At 44.9% G+C, this 24,879-nt stretch overlaps 1 protein-coding gene across 1 annotated transcript; it reads right to left on the bottom strand.

Moving 5' to 3' along the window:
* Window positions 1-56: 56 nt before the first annotated feature.
* Window positions 57-24,879, bottom strand: DNAAF2 (dynein axonemal assembly factor 2). Its single transcript, XM_005303414.4, has 3 exons — window positions 23,028-24,879; window positions 7,534-7,680; window positions 57-2,617 (listed from the first exon to the last, which is right to left on the bottom strand). Exons 1-3 carry the CDS (start codon window positions 24,798-24,800, stop codon window positions 2,051-2,053), a joined length of 2,487 nt encoding a protein of 828 aa, XP_005303471.2. The 5' UTR covers window positions 24,801-24,879; the 3' UTR covers window positions 57-2,050.

Here is a 24,879-nt window from a genome sequence, read left to right as displayed (position 1 = left end):
TACCTCCCTTGGAAGAAAGTAATCACAACACTTAGCCTTCAAATTAGTCAGCCATATAAAAAGAATAAACATACCGTTTAATAAAACATGTTGAACTGAAAGCCAGAAACAATACAAAACAATGCCATTTGTTACAGTGAAATATTTGTCTATTCTAACTGTAGTGATGCATTTTTTTAAATGTCACTTACCATTGAAGTATAACAAACTTATCAATACTAGTTAAAGAAGTTTTGTGGAATAGCCTTAAAACAGATTTCACTGAACGGCTTAGACAAAGTACAGAGGGGGAATGTACGTCACAGCTGGAATGCAGTCACTCTCTAAACATCAGCTAGTCCCCATAAACCATATCAAATACCTACCAAGCTTGAAAAAATTGGGTGACAGGAATTATTCTAAAAGTACTTTCATGTAGCTAGATGACTTAGACATTCATAAAAAAAAAGTGGATAAATTTGTTACATTAAGGCTGAAAAAAACTCTACTGCACTTGTATTAAGATAATAGAGGGTCAGTGGCCTTTTGTTCCTGTCTAAAAATAATTATTGCTCAATGAAACTGCTTAACTTGTGTGTTGATAGATAAAACGTAACTTTCAACAAAACTCTATTCTTAATTTTCTCTCCTCCTTTATGGGATGTGAATAAATTGCTTAAATGTATTCACTGGAAAGGAAACACAACTGTTATGAAGCCATCTCAATATGTGGATGTTTTATTACTTTTAAAAAAACAGAATGTGTGCCAAAACAGATTGTTCTCCTGGGTAATTTAACTGTCAAATTTTAGAGTTGGGGAAGGTGGGTGAGGTAGAACCAACTTCCTGTTTGAGAGAGAGACGCTTTCCTGCTTATGCAGAGCTCTTCTTCAGAAATTTACTTGAAGAAAAGCTCGGTGTAAATCTCTCACCAACAGGAAGTTGGTCCAATAAAAATGACCTTATCCACCTTGTGTCTCTAATATCCTGGAACCAACACAGTATATACATTTTAGAGTTGTCACAAGCAATAAAATTCAGTACTTTCTCTGTTAAGTATATGCAGCCCCAAGAAGTACTTGTGGTTGGCACAGCTATGTAAGCAACCTAATTTTATGGGAGATTTGAACTGTAAATCTAATTTAACTTAAGTTCGTTCAGAAGTACATTTTCTTCAGCATGTACAACAGTTTTTAAAGGAACTTTTTTTTGGGGGGGGGGGTTAAGAGACAGAAAAGGGATCTGAAAGTTTAATATCAAAGCTTAAAAATGTGCTTGCTTATTGTTGCTTTCCACTGCCATGCAATCCCAACAGGCAGCATATTTAAACCCCAGGAAAGTTATTTTGAGTGGTAGGAATAATTTAGACAAATTGACTCCATATTAGAAGAAGATTATACATGAATAAATGCAGAGAGGTTGGGAAATGCAGGTTTTAATACACTGGATAACAAAGAAACAAATTAGTTAAACATGGTTGCATTGGTGTATTTGGATACTATATATCTGAAGGAAAGTAGTAGGATAAGATAGCAGTATAAACATTTATTTTAAGGAGACTAATTAAAAAGTGGGCTTCTCCATGGAATGAAAAATTCTATTTGCCAAAAATCACTAGCAGTCTAACCCTACAATCCACAAAATGAGTATTGGCAAATATTTACTTCAAATGATGGGTATTGTTTGTCATTAGGTTGAACAAAGATAGCAAATCTGGAGAGAAGCATTACAAAAACTCCAATACATTAGAGAGATTACTTTCCCTTCAAGAACCTGGACTTGGATCTTGATTGTTGGGTAATCTACTATTGCTGTTTATATGTTTTAATTTCTACTCAACTGAACATTTCTTTTGAAAATACTTTTATTTTAAAGAAAGTTTAAAACTTTTAAAAAATCAAAATTAACGAAAGTTGATTTAAACAAAACAATTAAATCGCTTCCTCTTATTGAAGCTGTCAGACTCAGGTTCAGATTTCTGCTTTCCATGCAATGATTTAAATGCCAAAAAAACCAGAAGCCTGAACTGCAGAGGATAAACTGACCATTATAATTAAAATCCTGACATAACTTAATCCAACTCATACAACAAAGAATTTTGAAAAATTAATGCACAGTGCGTTGTGTGATCTCTAACCATTTGCACGCTTCCATCTTGCATATTAATTTCCTTTATAATTGGAGAAACTGGTCTACAGTTCAAATTATGTTGGTTCTCTTCTGCTGGCTCTGAAGACATGACCTCTTCATCCCTTATTTTTGCCTGCTCTTCCAAATGAAGTAATTCTTGCTTTTCACAGTCTGAGGACGTGGCATTTTTGCCTGTTGTGAAAGCAAGTTCTAACTGTGGTTCATTTATCTGAGATTTCCCAGAAATTGCTAAACTAGTGTCAATAGGTTCAAGCTGCAAACAATGGCCTGAACTACAATCTTCTACTACTATTGTTTTATCAGTTGTAAAAGATCCAGAAGTCATGTCCGTTTCCGTACCATGTTCTCCAACGGTGGTAGCTGCAGTATGGTTAGCTTCTATATTTGTTTTGAAGTAGTTTCTATTCTCTTTTTCAACTTGATCTCTTCCTGAATTGTTAACTGTTTGTTCTTTTTCACCAAGTTCACAATGTTTAATTTCCTGTGACTGTTGAGGAAAAAAAAACAGGTAATTATTTGTACTTTGATACCCTAACACTTAATGTTGACTGAACACCCAAAAATGCTATCAACGGGAGGCCTAGACACTGAATAACTCAGAATGCATTTATTTCTATGAGATCTACAATCTGTGTTAGTCTGTGCTTTCAGAAAGCTAAATCAGACCTGTGCTGAGGGTTTCCCAATACTGTAATCAAAATGCACATGGGAGTGTATTACAGATTGTTTCCCACCATAAGGTTTTACTCTGCTGTGGAAAGAGTTGCTGGACAGCTGCCAATTGGTAATGATGTACAACAGTTAATAGTGGAAGAAAGAGCAAATGATCACAGTTGGGTTATGCACACAGCCTTGTATTTTCCACAAATCCATGGCTGCAAAATTGGCCCCAGAATATAAACTTTCATTTGAGGAAATGTTCCTAGCCTGTTGTGGATTGTGAAAACTATGTCCCTGTCACATGTGGAAAGTTTAACTAATGCAGTGTTGTCGTCTTGAGTGTGCATAAAACAATGTCAGAGAACTGTTCTCGTTCATCTCACTGAGGTGAGCACTCTGAACCCGGATGACTGACTATCATAGATCAACATTCACTTTTTTGCTGTTGGTTATTTCAGCAGAAGCTTTTACATAATGTGTATCCATTGTTAGTAAATAGAGTGTGTCTGGCTGCAGTGGAGTGGCTCAATGTTGTCAAAGGCAGTTGCCTAGCTCCGGGAACTAGCAATTTCAAGATTCGTTACCCTTCCAAACCTCACACCCCAAATGAGTTACTGTCACCCTGTCAACAAGAAAGTAAGAGAAGATTCATTCCCTTACCACTGACGAAAGCATCACCCACCTCTTGGGTATCAACACCGCAAACTACCTTCCCTCTGTCCCTCATTTCATCGGTGCCAAAAGCCAAATCTGTTTATCCCAGTGGTTCTCAAACTGGGTTGGGACCCCATTTTAATGGGGTCGCCAGGGCTGGCGTTAGATTTGCTGGGGCCCACTGCCTGGGGCTGAAGCCGGGCCCGAGGGCTTCAGCCCTGGGTGGTGGGGCTCAGGTTACAGGCCCCTTGCATGGGGCTGTAGCTCTTGGGCTTTGGCCCCCCTGCCTGGTGTGGTGGGGCCCAGGCTTTGCGCTCCGCCCCCACCTCCCACAATGGCAGGGCTCAGGCTTGGTCTTGGCAGGCTCAGGCTTTGGTCCCCCTCCTGGGGTCATGGAGTCATTTTTGTTGTCAGAAGGGGGTCGCGGTACAGTTTGAGAACCCCTGGTTTATTCAGTGTCCAAAATCTCCAGCTTTCCTCCAAAGACTTCTACAAGGCACTCAGACTAGAAATGCCGTGATACATTGGAACTTCACCGCTCTGCAGCACGCTGAAAACTAAGGGTGGCGTAACATTGAAAAAATATAAATTGTTGAAATTAATAGCAGGTTAAGGGATTACTGCAGCGATTATTTATTTAACTAACACCTTATTACTGACATTACTTGAAGCTGTCACAAATGTCAAGGCACCACATAATTCAATAACATTAATCAGGGAGCCTTGCCACAGAATTTAGGCCCACTGCACCACTGTGGAGCATCTATTGTTAGGTACAAACAAAACTAAATGTGCAAAAGGCTATATCTTGTTTTGAGATCTGCACAAAACATGCCTCAAACTATGGCTAAATATTGACTAAATTACAAAAGTGAGGGACAAAATATTTAACATAGCTAATTTGGAACGATGCAAAAATATGTAAATGCAAATGAGGCAACACTACAGTGTGATGCAAAATTCTCAGTCTAATGGATAGTTTAACCATAATCAACTGAAAAGTAACAGTAGAGCAGCAAGCCCGGAAGTAAGTTCTTTACTCAGCTACTTTAGTATCAAAGTCCAAATTCCACTTCTGAACTTTGTTTTTTGCATTAGCATTTAAACGTTGGCTAGAGCTGCAACATAGAAGTGTAGATGGAACCTAAACAGACCCTGTCAACTTGAAATGTAATGTGTTTCAAAAAGAGTTAAGTTTCAGGTGCTCTTCCTGCCCAAATCCCCCATCAGCTTTGGGAGGAAAATGTGATGGTAAAACTATCTTAAAAATGTTGTGCTCTCTATTACTCTGAAAATGTCATACGAACGAGAGGAAATGTTCACTAGAGATGGGAAACAGTGAAAGTGACTATGGACAAAGTTAAACTGAAAAAGCAGATAAAGCTTTTTCCACACTTGTTCAGTTATTGTAAAGGGTTAAGATGTAATTAATTTTTTTTGGTTTATACGTGTGGCTGTACCTCTGTGTATTTAGACAATGAAGGGGGCAGAAAGGATAGTTTTCTGGTTAAGGCAGGAGACTAGGAGCAAGGAGAGTTGCCTGACACTGCCATGTATTTTTTGTAGGACTTCTGGCAAGTTACTTATCCTATGTGTCTCAGTTTTGTGTTTGATAAAATGGAGATAATGCTTAAGCTTACGGTACCCCTCAGAGATGGGAAAACGGAGGGAGGAGAGTCGGTTAGTTGACACCACATGAATGGCAGTGGTGAGATTAGAATTCATAAAGTCCTGCCTCCTAGTCCCATGTTAATCCTCTAGTCACATTGCTCTTGTGTAGAAAAGAACCCTGTACTCTCACAAGTATGCCCTAACACACAGGGAAAACTCACAAGATTCAAAGGTTTAGCTCAGGTCAAATAAATAGAAAAAGTTGGGATTGTTATCCAGACAAACTTTCCAAGGTACCCTCTACCTTCCTGACACTCCCACTGCTCCTCTTCGCTGTGACCTCTCCCTGCCCATCTCAGCATAGTCCATCCTCAGTACAATCCCCAAAACAATGAGTTTTCTGTCCTCTCCCTAAGCCTCCCCTGTCTGTGACTCCCCACATTCCAAAGTACAAATTTTGGGCCTTTTGGGGCTTCTGTCTTGAGCTGCATCCATAAACATGAAAGATTTTCATTCAGAGGTACCTGAACCAATGGAGTATGCCAGTGGCTCTCAACCTTTCCAGACTACTCTACACCTTTCAGGAGTCTGATTTATCTTGAGTACCCCAAAGCTTCACCTCACTTAAAAAACGACTTGCTTACAAAATCAGACATAAAAATAGAAAAGTGTCACAGCACACTAGTACTGAACAATTGCTTACTTTCTCATTTTTGCCATATAAATTATAAAAAAATAAATTGGAATATAAATATTGTACTTACATTTCAGTGTATAGCATATAGAGAAGTATAAAGTCATTGTCTGTACGAAATTTTAGTTTGTACTGACTTCACTAGCCCTTTTTATGTAGACTGTTGTAAAACTAGGCAAATATCTAGATGAGTTGATGTACCCCTGGAAGACCTTTGTGTACCCCCAGGCCAGGGGGTACATCAACTCATCTAGATATTGGTTGAGAACCATTGGATTCCTATACACTACATCCACAGGGCTCCAAAACTTTACTCAAAATTGTGTATATGGAGGGACATGGACTCTTCACTTATTCATATTGAGCACATCCTTAAAGAAGAGTTGGAGAGGCAGGCCTTGTCTACTCTGCAGAGTTTTGTCAACAAAACTTACGCCGCTTGAATTAAAGCACTTTAATTAACCACTGTTGCATATCCACACTATGCTCCTTGTGTTGGCAGAGCCCATCCTCACTAGCAGCTCTTGCATCAGCACAGAGAGCAGTGCACTGTGGGTAGCTATCCCACTGTGCAACTGGTCACATGGTGCTTTGGGAAGGGTTTTCAATGCCTCACGGGGTAAGTACAGTGTCACATGATGCAGGTTTCTCAATCCCATTGTTCTGTGGGCATTCTAGTAGATTGAAGTGTATGTGGGGGGAAAGGAAGAGAGTGAGTGACGGAGTATGTGTGTTTGTCGTGTGTGGAGGGGCGGAAGAGAGAGACAAACCGTGTGTGTGTTTGGGCAGTGTGTGAGAGGAGTACATATACATGTGTGAGAGAGAGAGTGTGTGTTGGGGGAGGGTGTGCCGGCATGCTATCTCTAAGTTCAGACAGCAGCCTGAGCAACCAATCCACAGCAGTTTCTCTCGCTCCCCCACAGCAGCGGCCTACTCTGCCTACCTGCAGTTCTGCAATTCCCTTGAGTTCTCCCACAGCCTCCTCAGCAGCTGGGTGAGCTCTCCGGGATGAGGACTATCAAAGCTTCCCGGAGTTTTGAAAAGGGAGGGGCGCATGCCTGCAGGGCAGCCAAGTTCAAAACAGTGAGCAGAGCGGTCAGAGCAGGCATTGTGTGATACTGGGGGAGGCCAGTTTTGTCGACATAATGAATGGCAGCATCTACACTGGCACTTTGTCAGCAAAACTTTTGTGCAAAAAGCCCTGTGTCTCTCATCGAGGTGGTTTTATTTTGTCACCAAAAGTGGCATTGCTGTGTGTACACTTCTGCTGTTTTGCCACCAAAACTCTGCAGCGTAGAGAAGCCTCAGACCGGTTCTATTCCAGTGAAGTCCCTATCCCTGGTTTGTCTGGAGAGTGCAGACTCCAGCACAGCTAAGTGGCTGTGACCTGGAAGCACTTTCTGGGTCTCTGTATCCCCTGAACACTACTGAGATATAAATCGGTGACTATAAATCAGTGATATTTTTGTTTTAATATGAAGGAGGGATTTATTATATAGGTATTTATACATGAGACAACACAATGTATCACTGTCATCCTAATAAAACTGCTGCTAAGCCAGAACTGTACATAGTTCCACTTCACCATTTAATTTAATTTGAATGGAGTTTAAAGTAAATCGGCCTTTCCAAAAACGGATGTTTACACTTGCAAACATCACTTCCTATACATGATTTTCAACAGTATCCAAACAGAGCAGGAATGACTCCGTTTGAGGGAGGTTTCACACACTATTCTTGTTAAACTATAGAAGTGCCATGTACTATTGTTAGCAGATCCTTACCTTTAATCTGATTTGACTTTTGACCTCAGTAACATCAAGTACTTCAATTAATGGTTGGCTTTCCAGTGTTGTCTGTTTGAGGAATGACGGGCACAAGACATTGTCCAGAAATTCATCAACATTTTCTTCACTGACAAACAACCTTTCCTAAAGGCAAAAAAAATGAAGTTACATGTTTACATGTTCTTTTCACATTATGTGTCAGTGTTTTTGTACCCAGCAACCCACTAAATATACAGATACATATAAAATTCTGATTCTGAATATGCAGCTGAGACACCCACACTACTTGTGAAAACAATATCTGTTGAAATCTCTGGTTTAATACATTCTCAATAAGACATTCAGAAGTAGTGAGAGATGAACATGAAGAAAATGGTTTAAATGATTTCCGTACAAAATACGGGTCTGCCTCACACAAAAGGCAATGGTTTAAAGGGAGGCATGTTTTCTACATGTCATGTAAAAAGAAGAACAGGAGTACTTGTGGCACCTTAGAGACTAACAAATTTATTAGAGCATAAGCTTTCGTGGACTACAGCCCACTTCTTCGGATGCATATAGAATGGAACATATTTTGAGGAGATATATATATACACATACAGAGAGCATAAACAGGTGGGAGTTGTCTTACCAACTCTGAGAGGCCAATTAATTAAGAGAAAAAAAAAAAAAAAAACTTTTGAAGTGATAATCAAGCTAGGCCAGTACAGACAGTTTGATAATAGGTGTGAGAGTACTTACACGGGGAGATAGAGTCAATGTTTGTAATGGCTCAGCCATTCCCAGTCCTTATTCAAACCGGAGTTGATTGTGTCTAGTTTGCATATCAATTCTAGCTCTGCAGTCTCTCTTTGGAGTCTGTTTTTGAAGTTTTTCTGTTGTAATATAGCCACCCACAGGTCTGTCACTGAATGACCAGACAGGTTAAAGTGTTCTCCCACTGGTTTTTGAGTATTTTGATTCCTGATGTCAGATTTGTGTCCATTAATTCTTTTGCGTAGAGAAGAGCCATTACAAACATTGACTCTATCTCCCCGTGTAAGTACTCTCACACCTATTATCAAACTGTCTGTACTGGCCTAGCTTGATTATCACTTCAAAAGTTTTTTTTTTTTTTTTCTCTTAATTAATTGGCCTCTCAGAGTTGGTAAGACAACTCCCACCTGTTTATGCTCTCTGTATGTGTGTATATATATCTCCTCAATATATGTTCCATTCTATATGCATCCGAAGAAGTGGGCTGTAGTCCACGAAAGCTTATGCTCTAATAAATTTGTTAGTCTCTAAGGTGCCACAAGTACTCCTGTTCTTCTTTTTGCGGATACAGACTAACACGGCTGTTACTCTGATACATGTCATGTGTTTGTTTTCAGTTTCCATTTGAGGAACGATTACAATGAAAAAATTGTTTCAATTGCCCTCCCTTCTCTTTTGATATTCGATTTAAAAAAGTTCTGGATCTGTGGGTTTGTTTAATTACCATCCGATAAGTGGGTTTTAGCCCACAAAAGCTTATGCCCAAATAAATTTGTTAGTCTCTAAGGTGCCACAAGTACCCTCATTCTATAAACATCTGATTTTTTTATAAGTACAGCTCATTTTAGTCATCAGATTTAAAGATTAGGCCTTCTAGAGTGGAGAATATGAAATATATATATGACAATATCCATTTCAGATGTGTAACAAACTTGTCTCTTTAGAGCTTCATTCAGGTATAGGTAAATACAAGTGGAATGGAATGAAGTGAAATGCAGTTTACAGTTAAATAAGATACTCCAGGATATATTTTTAGGGCTATTCATATGTGATTCAGGTGCACTGTGAAGCATGTTGCTACTTGTCTTATGACTCAAACGAGCTGTGGATATTAATGGTCCAAAAATACAACCAGGAATATCTTGTTTAATTAAGACAATAATACTTTATAGATTTATTCATCTGCTTCTTTTTCTATTTAACAATAAATTATTCCATTATGTAAAATAGTTGGAAAAAGATTAAACCTCTTTTTCCGGGATTCTCAATTACTCGGATTGTTTTAATATACACACATTTAAATCCCTCATTCCCTTTTTACTCCCTCATCTCATCAACCTAATAAGAGCTAGAATACCAGAAAAGTCCAGCCACCAAGGAAGTCCTGTTGATGATAGATGCAATGAGGCAATTTTGAATATTTTCAGCTCTCTCATCCAACTGTGTCTGGGCTCTCAAAGATATAATTTTGATCGCTAAAAGAAGCTATAATTGGGAGCATGAAACAGTTCCATAGTCATACAATATTAAATGAAACTTTGGAGATCATGTATATACTGCCAATTTACACAGTATAGAATTAAACCCATTTTCTGCCCAAAGAGTTTACAATCCAAGAAATGTACACGTACAGCAGGACAGATAGGGAGGGTGCAGAGAGGTTATTCATGAAGAGAATACAGTAGGGGCCTTGTTTACACTAGCAGCATCCACTAGTAGTAATGGTGATTACATTTTGTAGAAAGGGCTTAGCCATTGATATCCCTGTCATGCTCCTGTACCAGACATTGACTTGCTTCTCTGCGAGACGAACACATCCAGCGTGTATCATAAGATCCTTTAATGCTTTGCCTGCGATGACGGAGGATAGCTTAAACATGGTATTTCACACAGTGCCACCTAGTGGCAGAATATAATAAACTTTAGCATTCTGTTACATCTTCCCCCTTTAAGTTCTACATTCCTATCATTTACAGTATTTATGCTATCACGCTGTCTTTGTCTGTTAAGTGTCTCTGAATGGTACTGATTTTCTAATTACATGACCTGGCTGCATAACAACTTGGTCATTTGGTTGCCTGTTAGTTACAATGACTGGCTGTCTGGAATCCTTGAGTCCTTGTCATCTTGTACTGCATCTGCCATCTGTAGAGTTTGCTCTGTTGATTGTTCTTGCTGAGGAACAAACTGTAGACATCTACGGTTTCTGCTGAAGTCTCCTCTTGAGCTGGATCGGGGTCTCTTTCCCTTTTGGGGGATACAGGAGTGTCTGCCCCATAGGAGAGCCCAAAAACGAATTTTAGGTATACTGCCTCCGCCACGGTCAGTGTCCAAGTCTCTGGCAGTAAGTTCAGAGGAGGGTGTGACGTTGTGCAGTCTATATGGTTTTATAAAAATATAAGTGAATGTAATGTAACTGGGATATGCTTCATGCAAAAGGTCTCTTGTAAGGTATCATTACAAAGCTCATAATCTACTGAGTGTGATCATCCTATTTGTAGAAATGTACCACTCTTTTATCTAAAACTAGAAATATAAAACATAACTCTGAGGGCCTATTGTAATTATGTAAAGGGTGGGACATTAAGGATGGTTTGGAATCTTGATGACTCCCATTGTCTGCAGATGGCTGTATTTACCTGTGAGTCTTCCTGTATATGTGTGTGCTGGCAAGTGAGTAATGAAGTCTTGCAGTGACATGTGATCATGTCACCTGAACTGGAATTCATCTTTAACCTGGAGATATCCTATCTCCTAGAACTGGAAGGGACCTTGAAAGGTCATTGAGTCCAGCCCCCTGCCTTCACTAGCAGGACCAAGTACTGATTTTGCCCCAGATCCCCAAGTGGCCCCCTCAAGGATTGAACTCACAACCCTGGGTTTAGCAGGCCAATGCTCATCTTTAACCTGGTGCTTTTCCAGTGAGGGGGGGTGGAAACCCAGAGGGACAAAGGGTTCCCGCCTTATGCAAAAGATATATAAAGGGGTCGAAGAGAACAAGACGGGAGAGGAGCCATCATGAAGAATCCCCTAGCTATCACCTGAGCTGCAACAAGAGCTGTACCAGGGGAAAGAATTGTGCCCAGGCCTGGAAGGTGTCCAGTCTGAGAAAAAGCTTACTGAAGTATCTCTGAGGGTGAGATTATCTGTATTCAGTTTGATTAGACATAGATTTGCGCATTTTATTTTATTTTTCTTGGTGACTTACTTTGTTCTGTCTGTTACTACTTTGAACCACTTAAATCCTACTGTCTGTATTTAATAAAATCACTTTTTATTTAGTAATTTTAAAAAAAAAATCACATACAATCTGAGCACTGAATCATAGGACTGGAAGAGATCTCGAAAGGTCATCTAGTCCAGTCCCATAATGCACCTAACAATTAAAGGTTATTCAGTTTGCTTTATATGAGATGGAATCCTATTATTATTTGTAATGTAGTTTAGGGAAGAGATTAGTTCAAAACTAAGCAATGAATTTGGTCTGTTCTCTTTTTTTCCTTCCTGTGACCTGCCAAAAATTTGCTAAGTGTCTCGAAATCTTCAGTACAGAATTAATTGACCCCAAAATAAAACATTCACAGGAGTAATCTTGAAAGTCTTAGTTTCTAGCATCCTCTTGTAATAAGTAACCTAGTCCTAATCACAGTATAACAACTCTTTTTTAGACAGGAAAGTTAGTATTCTACAAAAACTGCAAACAACTCTATAGACAAGTCTTCCTTGAAAATGTTGTCTTTGTAGTCACATTCAAAATTGCTTTGAAATAATAGGAAAAGTTTTGTCCAGCACTGAAGACAGGCTACCACAACTTCCATAAATAAAAATAGTAAGATCCACTAGCTTTGTTTTGGTTTGCAGGGAAGCAGATTTTGTGGGTGCACTGTGCCAGCCCCTCAGCTCTCATGGACGGCTTTGTTCTTGGAAGTTGGAAAGGGCTTTAAATATACATGAACCCTGCACTTCAGAACACAGCCCTCTGGGGTCATATATAGTGGATTACCACACTTGTATCCATAATGCAGCCCTGATTTTGGAAAGGTTGATCATTTTAAGTGTCAGAAGAAATTTTTATATTAAAAAAATCTTATTTTTAAAGAGATTGTTAGATTGGCTATTTTTAGGGACTGTCAGCCTTAAGGGTCCCTTTAAAAACATTTAAATGACAGACTATATAAAAAGTTCCATGGGCTCTCTTGTCAACACCTCTGTGACAGACAACTGTGGAAGACATTTACCTTTAACAAAATAGGATTTTCCCTACAATGTGCCTTATCACCAAAAAAGAGGATAGGAGTTTAGATGTTAGAAAATACGACATTTCTGAAGTACATATCTACACATGTGCTTACGATAATACTAGGTAGAATACAGCTGTTACAGTATTATATACAGAATCGTTTACTTTATTACAAAGGGGCCAGTCAGACTTACAGCATTATAGCAAGGAAGCATTAATATATGCAGTTAGGTAAGACTATAAATTTCACATGTCCAACTCTTACAAAACTAATATAAGCATATGAGGGGCAAGGAAAAAATGCTTGCTTTATCTAAGGGTATGTCTACACTTACCATTTAAAACGTAAAAAGTCCCTTTTTTGCACTAAAACTGTGGGAGCATCTACACTTGTTAATGACTTTTTGCGGTGAAACTCAAAAGTTCCACCGCAAAAAGAAAGCCACCTTCACGAGAGACATACAGCTCTTACCGCTGTTCTTTTTGCGCTGCTGTGAAAGTGAAGACACGTTCTAGCAGTGTAAACATTTTTTGGCCTCCAGAAGATATCCCACAGTTCCAAAAGCGACCACTCTGGCCAGCATCTTCGCTGCTCTGACACACGGACGTCTGCCCCTCCCCCTGTAAGCCCCGGGAAGTTCGAAGCTCCCTTTCCCTTTGTTTGTAGAATTGGCGGGGAAAGCAGCCAGATAGCAAGAGGGTTTAAAAAATATGCCATGAAAGAAACAAGGAAATAATAGGGCTGCTGGGACATGAAGCAGGGCAGCCCGGGGCACTGAGCAGGGACCCAGAATGCCTTCCGCTCACCCCCCCCCCCTTCCCACAAGACCTATCGAGAGAGCTGCACTGTGGGATAGCTGCCCTACAGCGCTGCTCTCATCGCGATGGAAGTGCTGCTAATGTAAACACTCTCTGATGCCTGAGGAATTGAATGAGTACACAAAGCAGCGCTTTATTTTCACCAGTTCCCTATCACCGGTGAAACTTACAGCGCAAAAACTCTAAGTGTAGACATACACTTAGATTGTCAATCCACGAGGAGGTCCAGCTGTGTAGGCTAACAGTCAATCCACAATCCTTCTGGTATACTTGGTTGCACTAGGGTTACCATACGTCCTCTTTTTCCCGGACACGTCCGGCTTTTCGGCAGTCAAACCCCCGTCCGGGGGGAATTGCCAAAAAGCCGAACATGTCCGGGAAAATGGAGGCTCTGCTCCTCCCCTGACTCTTCGGCTCTGTTTAAGAGCCGAGCTGCCCGAGCGCTACTGGCTTCGGGCAGCCCCCGTGCCTCCGGATCCTGCGCCGCCGGAGCCCGGGAGGGCAAGTGCCCGGCTGGGGGCGCAGGGTTCGGAGGCATAGGGGCTGCCCAAAGCCCGAGCGCTACCGGTTTCACGGTTTGCCGGGCAGCCTCCAGTCCCTGCGCCCCCGGCTGGGCGCTTCCCCTCCCGGGCTCCAGCTGCGCTGGGGAAGCGCCGGCCGGGGGCGCAGGGTCTGGGGGCTGCCCGGCAAACCATGAAGCCGGTAGCCTCGGGCAGCCCTTTCCGCGTGGCTGGGAGTGGGAGGGAGGAGGGGGCGGAGTTAGGGCAGGGAAGGGGCGGAGTTGGGGCGGGGCTAGGGGTGGGGAAATGGGCAGGGACAGGGCCCGTGGAGGGTCCTCTTTTATTTATTTATTAGATATGGTAACCCTAGGTTGCACACAGATGTAAAATGTACTCCACAGGCGTGTCAATGTTGATGCAAGGGTCCAAGAGAGCTCTCCTATCCCTGCACAATGTTCTTTCAGACATATGCCTTAATTAAACTTCTCACAAACAATAAAACTTGTAATTATCTACTATATGATCTAACCATGAACTAATACAGCATGTCTAACATTACTGAGAAAATGGGGTGTATTACCATTCTCTGTAACCAGTCCACAGGCCAAAGTTTAATTCACTTCCCAGTATGGTAAATTATAATCTTAAATAAGAACAGTCATAAAGAGGACATTAATGTTAAAATCCCAACACACATCATAATCAAGTTTGTTTGACCTTGGGCTTTTGGTACAGAGGATTGTGTCCTTCAGTGATGAAAGAGTACCAGATGGTGTAGTAATGAAAAAAGTATCTTTGGAAAAAGTTAAATATTTTTCCAGCACCACTACATCCCATGAACATTGGGCTCAATCAAAGATTTAAGAGTAAGGGGATTATTCCATTTACAGGTGATACTATATACAGACCACAAAAGAAAGAGGGAGCACAATTCCATATATAATCTTATTCCTAGTATGTTACGGAATAAACCTAATGCCAATATCTAAAGGGAGGTCAGGCTTTAGGATTTTAAGTATTCAGTAACTTTCCCCCCAAAGATGATGATTTTAGAGCACAACCACCAATGATAAAAGTATATATCCCTATGTGCATAGCCTCCCCAGCACTCTGAGGAATACCTGATGTTTCTTTTACTTAACCTGGAGGAAGTTAAATACATTTCAGTTAGTACTTTAACCAACATTTCTCTAATTAAACAAAATAAGGCACTTTTGCCCCAAAAGCTGCAGGTGGTTGATCTGCCTAAATTAACTGCCTCTCTGAATCTGCTTCCCATTTCTGAATATAGTTTAAACTACTGTTACAAAATAGATTATTGAAGGCAGAATATATTCTTGGTTCACCCAACAAGATCAAAACCTGCTTTCTATTTCTGTTAAGAATTAAGTATTTCATTTTATAGGCTGAATGTCAAGAGGCAAGCTAGCCCTTTAAGAGGGGAGTCAGGATTTACGTATAGCCATGTTCTTGGTTCAGCTTAGGACCACAACATTCTGGAGAATGTAATCCAGTGTGAACACAGGAGATGTAGACTGGAATATAAGTAACAATGGGAGAGATCTGGATCTGCTGTTGGGTAAATCTAGGCAAACAGCCTGGGAGGGGATTTTGGAGAGGCCTTGAGGGACAGTACCTTAAATCAGAGCCCTGTGTGGGAATATTTGTTAATTCCACTCCCGTCCCACAATACCCTCTCTCACCAACTCCTTTCACCAGCAACTTCTCCCACAGTGATATAAAGTGGCTTTCATGTAGGCATACAAAATTAGAAGTCAAGTTTCAAAAACTTGTCCCTTTATATACTGAGTAAAAAAAAAAAAAAAAATTAAAAAAAGTACCAGAATCTCTGAAAGGGTCATACAATATTTTGCAATCCTCAGATTTTGGCAAGAAATTTTCCATACTCTAGGCCCTCAGCCCAGTGAATATACTGAAGATACCAGTCAGCTTTACAAAATGGGCATCTCACAATGTGTGTTCCAAGTTGTAAAGGATTTCATGGTTCTAGAACATAGGCCTGGTCTACACTAACCCCCCAATTCGAACTAAGGTATGCAACTTCAGCTATGTGAATAACGTAGCTGAAGTCGACGTACCTTAGTTCGAACTTACCGCAGTCCAGACGCGGCAGGCAGGCTCCCCCATCGACTCCACGTACTCCTCGCGTCGAGCAGGATTACCGGAGTCGACGGGGAGCACTTCTGGGTTCGATTTATCGCGTCCAGACAAGACGCGATAAATCGAACCCAGAAGTTCGATTGCCTGCCGCCGAACCAGCGCATAAGTATAGACAAGCCCATAGTGAAGTTGAACCCAAAATTCCAGAATTGAAGAATTAGTCCAGGATTCCATTTTCTTGGGTCCTTATACAAGGAAAGTTTGTTTTAAGTGCTCCATGTGCAGGGAAGTCCAGTTCTTTATCATGGAAATCCCTGTGAATGCTCTTCACTATTGAAGAAAAACAGTTTTGAGTATTTCATATGTTGGAGATAGACATTTCTAGATGACTACTGAGAAAAAGTCATGTGGAATGTTCATGGCCCAGGGAATAAGGAAAAAATTAAGTGAGGAATCACATCTAGATTGCTCACATGACATTACAGGAGCTCTAATTCAAGATGGCAATCAATGGCTTTTTAAAATTTAAAGCTGCTTTTTATGTTAATCCGCTTGTTTTAGCAGTTTTCTTTCAATAGTTATAGTAGTATATAGCTATCTTGTAATTGGTTGTGTATATCAGTGAGACTCAACCTTTCCAGACTACTGTACCCCTTTGAGGAGTCTGATTTGTCTTGAGTACCCCCTCATTTCACCTCACTTAAAAACTACTTGCTTACAAAATTAGACATAAAAATAGAAAAGTGTCACGGTACCCTATTACTGAAAAATTGCTTACTTTCTTATTTTTACTTTACAATTATAAAACAAATCAATTTGAATATAAATATTGTACTTACATTTCAATGTATAGCATATAGGACAGTATAAATAAGTTATTGTCTGTATGAAATTTTAGTTTGTACTGACTTCACTAGGGCTTTTTATTTCGCCTGTTGTAAAACTAGGCAAATATCTAGATGAGTTGATGTACCCCCTGGAAGACCTCTGAGAGCCAGTGATGTATACTGTATTCACACACTTTCATTTCAAAATAATTGTATGTGTGTGCACATACATACACTACTTTTCATGTGAATTTAGTGCTTGTGGAAGATGATAGCTTGACAGCCCTAGAGATTAAAGCCAATTATTTAACCACAAAACAGGTATGTTAGACCAGGCTTCCCTCACACAGTTCTGCCTACCCACCTTCACTTTACTCAGCACTAGGGATATGCAGAGCTATTGAAAAATCCTAAATGTGTATGCAGCTCTCTCTCTCTCTGAGTCCACCTCACTTTGAGCATTCCTTGGATTTCGGAAGGTGCCTTCAGGCATCCCGGGTTACTTTCCTGGATCTCGCTTCTCTAGCTCAGTTTTCTGTTCCTAGTTGTGGCGTCTCTGCTGCAAACTTCTCTTCGCTTTTTCAGGTCCACTGGTCAAAAGATTCACCCTTTAGGCATGTCTACACTTACCTCCAGAGCAATCGATCCATCAGGGGTCGATTTATCGCGTCTAATGAAGACGTGATAAATTGACCGCTGAGCAATCTCCAGTTGACTCCGGTACTTCACTGGAGCGAGAGGCGCAGGCAGAGTCGACGGGGAAGCGTCAGCAGTCGTCTTACCACAGTGAAGACAACACCATGATAAGTAGATCTAAGTACATCAACTTCAGCTACATTATTCACGTAGCTGAAGTCATGTAACTTAGGCCTGGTCTACACTACGAGTTTAGGTCGAATTTAGCAGCGTTAAATCGAATTAAGCCTGGACACATCCACACAACGAAGCCCTCTTTTTCGACTTAAAGGGCCCTTTAAACCGGTTTCTTTACTCCACCTCCGACGAGGGGATTAGCGCTAAAATCGGCCTTTGCGGGTCGGATTTGGGGTAGTGTGGACGGAATTTGACGTTATTGGCCTCCGGGAGCTATCCCACAGGGCTTCATTGTGATCGCTCTGGACAGCGCTCTCAACTCAGATGCACTGACCAGGTAGACAGGAAAATCCCCACGAACTTTTGAATTTCATTTCCTGTTTGCCCAGCGTGGAGAGCACAGGTGACCACGCAGAGCTCATCAGCACAGGGAACCATGATGGAGTCCCAGGATCGCAAAAGAGCTCCAGCATGGACCGAACGGGAGGTACGGGATCTGCTCGCCATATGGGGAGATGAATCAGTGCTAGCTGAACTCCATAGCAGTAAACAAAATGGCAAAATATTAGAAAAAGTCTCAAAGGCCATGAAGGACAGAGGCCATAACAGGGACGCACAGCAGTGCCGTGTGAAAATTAAGGAGCTAAGGCAAGCCTACCACAAAGCCAGAGAGGCAAACGGAAGGTCCGGGGCAGAGCTGCAAACATGCCGCTTCTACGCGGAGCTGCATGCCATGCTAGGGGGTGCAGCCACCACTACTCCAACTGTGTGCTTTGACTCCATCAATGGAGAATCACGCAACAGGGAAGCGGGTTCGGGGTATGGGGAAGATGATGATGAAGACAATTAAGATAGCTCACAGCAAGGAAGCGGAGAAACCGGTGTCCCCAACAGCCAGGATATGTTTATCACCCTGGACTTGGAACCAGTAACCCCCGAACTCACCCAAGGCGTGCTCCCAGACCCTGAGGGCACACAAGGGACCTCTGGTGAGTGTACCTTTGTAAATATTACACATGGTTTAAAAGCAAGCGTGTTTAATGATTAATTTGGCAATCGCGGCCAGTACAGCTACTGGAAAAGTCTGTTAACGTGTATGGGGATGGAGCGGAAATCCTCCAGGGACATCTCCAGAAAGCTCTCCTTCATGTACTCCCAAAGCCTTTGCAAAAGGTTTCTGGGGAGGGCTGCCTTATCCCGTCCGCCATGGTAGGACACTTTATCACGCCAGGCCAGTAGCACATAGTCTGGAATCATTGCATAACAAAGCATGATAGCGTATGGTCCCGGTGTTTACTGGCATGCAGACAACATCCATTCCTTATCTCTCTTTGTTATCCTCAGGAGAGTGATATCATTCACGGTCACCTGGTTGAGATGGGGTTATTTTATTAATGGGACATTCAGAGGTGCCCGTTCCTGCTTGGCTGAACAGAAATGTTCCCCGCTGTTAGCCACGCAGTAGGGGGAGGGGTGAAGTGATCATCCCAGAGAATTGAGTGTGTGTGTGTGGGGTAGTTGGGTTTGTGCTGCATGTTAACCCGGAAACCGCAGCCCCTCCTTTTACATTGCAAACCATTTTAAATGGCCAACCCAACGGGTGCTTGGTATGGGAAATGAGGGCGCTACTGTTTGAAACCATTCCCACATATTAAGAAGGTTAAAAAAGCCAAAAGACTGTGGCTTACCATGGCTGCCTGCAAGCCGAAATCTGTTGCCTGGCACTGCATGAGTGATCTCTCACACCAAACCCGCAGGCCCTCAATAGAAGAGGAAAAATGCAACCTTGTAACGAAAGCACATGTGCTGTGTATTGTGAATAGCAAAATTTAACGTGAAAGAGTGTACCCATTGTTCTCTAAAATGTGTCTTTTTTAACCACCTCTCCCTTCTCCTCCACCAGTTGCAAATGTTTCTCCTTCACAGAGGCTAGTGAAGATTAGAAGGAGAAAATGGCGGACTCGCGATGATATGTTCTCGGAGCTCCAGATGTCCTCCCACACTGACAGAGCACAGCAGAATGCGTGGAGGCAGTCAATGTCAGAGTGCAAAAAAGCACAATATGAACGAAAGGAGAGGTGGCGGGCTGAATCGCGGGCTGAAGAGAGCAAGTGGCGGGCTGAAGAAGATAAGTGGCGTCAGCTTGCTGACAGAAGGCAAGAGTCGATGCTCCGGCTGCTGGAGCATCAAACTGATATGCTTCAGCGTATGGTTAAGCTGCAGGAAAGGCAGCAGGAGCAGAGACCGCCGCTACAGCCCCTGTGTAACCAACAGCCCTCCTCCCCAAGTTCCATAGCCTCCTCACCCAGATGCCCAAGAACGCAGTGGGGGGGGCTCTGGCCACCCAGTCACTCCACCCCAGATGATTGCCTGAGCATCAGAAGGCTGGCCTTCAATAAGTGTTAAAGTTTTAAACTGCAGTGTGTCCTTTTCCTTCCCTCCTCCCCCACCCCTCCCGGGCTACCTTGGCAGTTATCCCCCTAGTTGTGTGATGAATTAATAAAGAATGCATGAATGTGAAGTAACAGTGACTTTATTGCTTCTGCAAGCGGTGCTCGAAGGGGGGAGGGGAGGGTGGTTAGTTTACAGGGAAGTAGAGTGAACCGGGGGGGGGAGGGGCCGCGGAGGGTTCATCAAGGAGAAACAAACAGAAGTTTCACACCGTAGCCTGGCCAGTCACAAAACTCGTTTTCAAAGCTTCTCTGATGCGCACCGCGCCCTGCTGTACTCTTCTAACCGTCCTGGTGTCTGGCTGCGCGTAATCAGCGGCCAGGTGATTTGCCTCAACCTCCCACCCCGCCATAAATGTCTCCCCCTTACTCTCACAGATATTGTGGAGCGCACAGCAAGCAGCAATAACAATTGAAATATTGGCTTCGCTGAGGTCTATCCGAGTCAGTAAATTGCGCCAGCGCGCTTTTAAACGTCCAAATGCACATTCCACCACCATTCGGCACTTGCTCAGCCTATAGTTGAACAGGTCCTGACTTCTGTCCAGGCTTACTGTGTACGGCTTCATGAGCCATGGCATTAAGGGGTAGGCTGGGTCCCCAAGGATAACGATAGGCATTTCAACATCCTCAACCGTTATTTTCTGGTCCGGGAAGAAAGTCCCTTCCTCCAGCTTTTGAAACAGACCAGAGTTCCTGAAGACGCGAGCATCATGTACCTTTCCCGGCCATCCCACGTTGATGGTAGTGAAACATCCCCTGTGATCCACCAGGGCTTGCAGCAGCATTGCAAAAGTACCCCTTGCGGTTTATGTACTCGGTGGCTTTGTGCTCCGGTGACAAGATAGGGATATAGGTTCCATCTATCGCCTCACCAAAGTTTGGGAATCCCATTGCAGCAAAGCCATCCACTATGACCTGCACGTTTCCCAGAGTCACTACCCTTGATATCAGCAAATCTTTGATTGCGTTGGCTACTTGGATCACAGCAGCCCCCACAGTAGATTTGCCCACTCCAAATTGATTCCCGACTGACCGGTAACTGTCTGGCGTTGCAAGCTTCCACAGGGCTATCGCCACTCGCTTCTCAACTGTGAGGGCTGCTCTCATCCTGGTATTCTGGTGCTTCAGGGCAGGGGAAAGCAAGTCAAAGTTCCATGAAAGTGCCCTTACGCATGCAAAAGTTTCGCAGCCACTGGGAATCGTCCCACACCTGCAACACGATGCGGTCCAACCAGTCTGTGCTTGTTTCCCGGGCCCAAAATCGGCGTTCCACGCCATGAACCTGCCCCAGGAACACCATGATTTACACATTGCTGGGGCCTGTACTTTGTGAGAGGTCTATGTCCATGTCAATTTCCTCATCACTCTCATCACCGCGCTGCAATCACCTCCTCGCCTGGTTTTGCTTTGGCATGTTCTGGCTCTGCATATACTCTAGGACAATGCGCATGGTGTTCATAGTGCTCATAATTGCCACGGTGATCTGAGCAGGCTCCATGATCCCAGTGCTATGGGGTCTGGACTGAAAAAAGGCGCGAAACTATTGTCTGACGGAGGGAGGGAGGGGCGAGTGACGACATGGCTTACAGGTACAGGGAATTAAAATCAACAAAGGTGGCTGTGCATCAGGGAGAAACACAAACAACTGTCACACAGAATGGCCCCCCCAAAGATTGAACTCAAAACCCTGGGTTTAGCAGGCCGTTGATTTCACGGAGGGAGGGGGAAGCAAATGAATACAGAACAAATCTGGTCCATCTATTTTTTACATCTTAAGCTGGCAGCAGACGGTGCAGCATGACTGATAGCCATCGGCATCTTCTGGGTGCTTGGCAGAAGATGCTGTACTACAACTGCTAGCCATAATCATCAAGAAGGTTCAATAGGACTGCCAGCAGGACTGAGTCTCCAGGAGACAAAACATGTCTGCCCAGGTGCCTCTGATCGAACTCACTGAGGAATACGACAACAATGGATAACAGTCGTAATACACCATCTACTGCCAAAAGGCAAGGAGCTGCTGCTGTATAGCAATGCAGCCCCACGTCTGCCAGCACCCAGACAGCCGATGAAGGCTACCAGTCATACTGCACCGTCTACTGCCAAAAGGCAATTAGCTGCTGCTGTGTAGCAATGCAGTACCACGTCTGCCGGCACCCAGATGACATATGGTGATGGTGAGCTGAGCTGAGCGGGCTCCATGCTTGCCGTGGTATGTTGTCTGCTTAGGTAACCCAGGTAAAAAGGCGCGAATCAATTGTCTGCTGTTGCTCTGGGGGAGGGGCCTGACGACATGTACCCAGAACCCCCCGCGACACTGTTTTTGCATCGTCAGGCATTGGGATCTCAACCCAGAATTCCAATGGGCGGCGGAGACTGCGGGAACTGTGGGATAGCTACCCACAGTGCAACGCTCCGGAAGTCGACTCTAGCCTTGGTACCGTGGACGCGGTCCGCTGACTTCATGCACTTAGAACATTTTATGTGGGGACACACACAATCGACTGTATAAAACCGATTTCTATAAAACCGGCTTCTATAAATTCGACCTAATTTCGTAGTGTAGACATACCCTTAGATCGATCCCCCCCAGTGTAGACAAGGTCTTAGTTAGTTAGAGGGACCACCTCTGAGAACAAGAGTAGTTTTCACTCCACCCCATTCAAGCCATGTGGACATCTGCCCACCGTGAATCAGAATAGGGCCATCAAATGTAGTGGTTCATTTTACATAGGCCTCTGAACAGCTGTCAGATGGTAATGGACTTGGAGGCACTACCCACCTGGTTTAAACCTGAACTAGTGGCCTAGAAGTAAAAAGCTTTATATTCCATTAACTATCCGCTGAGCCAATCGTCTTTTTTAAAAACTAGATCAAGCTATGACCTTCCACAAAACACATCTAAATGTAAGGTTATTTCAGAAGCATTATATATTGGATGTGTCATTTTAAAAGTAATTACCTGCAGAGCCTTGCTGTTTAAGCCGAAGTACATCTTCCCCCAAAGTCCAGCACTCTCAGGAGATTTGGCTAGTCCTATTACAGCGTTGTTGGGGGAGACATTAATACCAGTCTCTGGGGGGGTCAGCTTGTTTTCAAGAGGAAACTGTAGGAGGAAGGAGTAGGAAGCAGCATCCTTGGAACAGAAACCGAGTCTATAGTGATTTGTGCCGACTTCCCCCCTCACACTCTCTGGCTGGATGTTTGGCACCTGCAAGACCAGGGTCAGAGATTCTTCGTCTTGGGTGCACTGGAAGGGGGGACAAACCGGAGCGGCCAAGATGCTGGGGGCCGCAGGAAGGTGTGGGTAGCCGCTGCAGCTAAGGCACTCGGTGGGCACGGCAGGGCGCAGGCTGGTGCTGGGACAGGTGGGAAGCTCTGTGCCGTTACTGGGTGCCAGTAACACCTCGCTGCTGCTGGTGGTGCACGAGGTAAGATCCATGCTGCCGGGGCACACCGCGCTCACGGGAGGAGTCAGGCTGCTGGGGGCCCGGCCGCTACCGCCTGGCGCACACGCTTGCTCAGTTGGAGGCAGCCCGAGCTCCTCCTCCTCCCCGGCTGCAGGACCAGCCTCTTCCCGCTGCTCCTGGCCCGTACCAAGGCCTCCTGAGGAAGGCGGGCCGACTTCGGGCTCCTCTGGGCTCACTCCGCTGGGCTCTGCAGGGGCCGCGGGGCTCGGGCCGGGCGGGGGCAGGACGGGCAGCGTGACCAGCAGCTGCCGCTTGGCCTTGTTGAAGGTGGCCTGCCCGCGGGGCTCATCCACCGCGTAGGGCAGGCGGAGGCGGAGGCGGTAGGCGGGGCGCTGCGAGTCCAGGCGCAGCTCCCGCCCCCGGATCTCCAAGGCGGCCTGGCCGGCGGAGCTCAGCAGCGGCAGCTCGATGGTCACCACCAGCTCCCGGGGCACCGGGCTGGGCGCCGAGTCCCGGCAGCAGCGGTAGTCCTGCAGCTCCACGTACGAGCGGTGCCGCAGGCTCCAGCGGGGCGCGGTGGGGGCCGGGGGCCGAGCCCCTTCCCCCGCCGGGGGGCCGGGCGCCGGCTGGTGCTGGGCGCTGCTCCCGGGCCCCGCGGGGTAGGAGTAGGGGGACGGGAAGGGGGGCAGCGGGGAGTCGGGCTCCTCGGCCCGCGGCGGGGCGCCCCCTGGCAGCGGGGTGCGGATGACGGAGGCCTGCGGGACCCCCTTGTAGGCGGTGCCCCGCAGCGGGACGGCGTTGGCCCGGTCCAGCTGCACCCCGAAGCGGCTCTGCACCGCCTCCAGCGCCGTGTCGCTCACCATGCGCCTGAAGCGGGCGCTGCGGGCGGCCAGGCGCAGCGTCTCCGGGTGGAAGACCACGTCGTAGACCAGGCGCCGGCGGCCGGCGCGGCCCAGCTCCTCGCGGCCGGGGGCCAGGCTGTAGGGCAGGGCCCAGCGGTGGCCGCGGGGCTCGGCGCGGGCCTGGGGCCGGCCCAGCAGCGGGTTGCTGCAGACGTTGAGGTAGCAGCGCTGGGCGCCCCCCTGGCTGGTCCGCAGCACGTAGCCCGGCGCCGGGTGCACGAAGCGCACCTCCACCCCGCGCTCCCGCTCCAGCGCCGTCACCTCCTCCTCGTACCGCCGCCGCTGCTCCGGGTCGGCCAGCTCCGCCGCGTACTCCGCCAGCAGCGCCCGGAACCGCTCGTCGCGGAAGGCGCCCTTCAGCCGCTCCACCTCCTCGGCCGTGAGCTGCAGCTCCTCCAGGCCGGAGCGCCCCGCGGCCGCCATCGCCGCCGCTGCCCGCTCACCCCGGCCGGCCGGACCCTCGCTGGTTGGTCTCTGTGGAAACAGCGCCAAACAAAATGGC

The sequence above is a fragment of the Chrysemys picta genome, chromosome 4 (genome assembly GCF_011386835.1).
Source record: "Chrysemys picta bellii isolate R12L10 chromosome 4, ASM1138683v2, whole genome shotgun sequence".
Lineage (NCBI taxonomy): Eukaryota > Metazoa > Chordata > Testudines > Emydidae > Chrysemys > Chrysemys picta.
Note: the sequence above shows the minus strand (reverse complement) of the source record. Positions and strands in the feature narration are given on the sequence as shown.

Bases quoted from the DNA above. Each gene is read 5' to 3' on its own strand.
- DNAAF2 (XM_005303414.4), bottom strand. From the start codon at position 24,800: ATGGCGGCCGCGGGGCGCTCCGGCCTGGAGGAGCTGCAGCTCACGGCC. The intron at 7,681-23,027 runs GTAATTACTTTT...TTTTGCCTTTAG, and splicing joins TAAACAGCAAGGCTCTGCAG to GAAAGGTTGTTTGTCAGTGA. The intron at 2,618-7,533 runs GTAAGGATCTGC...TTTCCTCAACAG, and splicing joins AAAGTCAAATCAGATTAAAG to TCACAGGAAATTAAACATTG.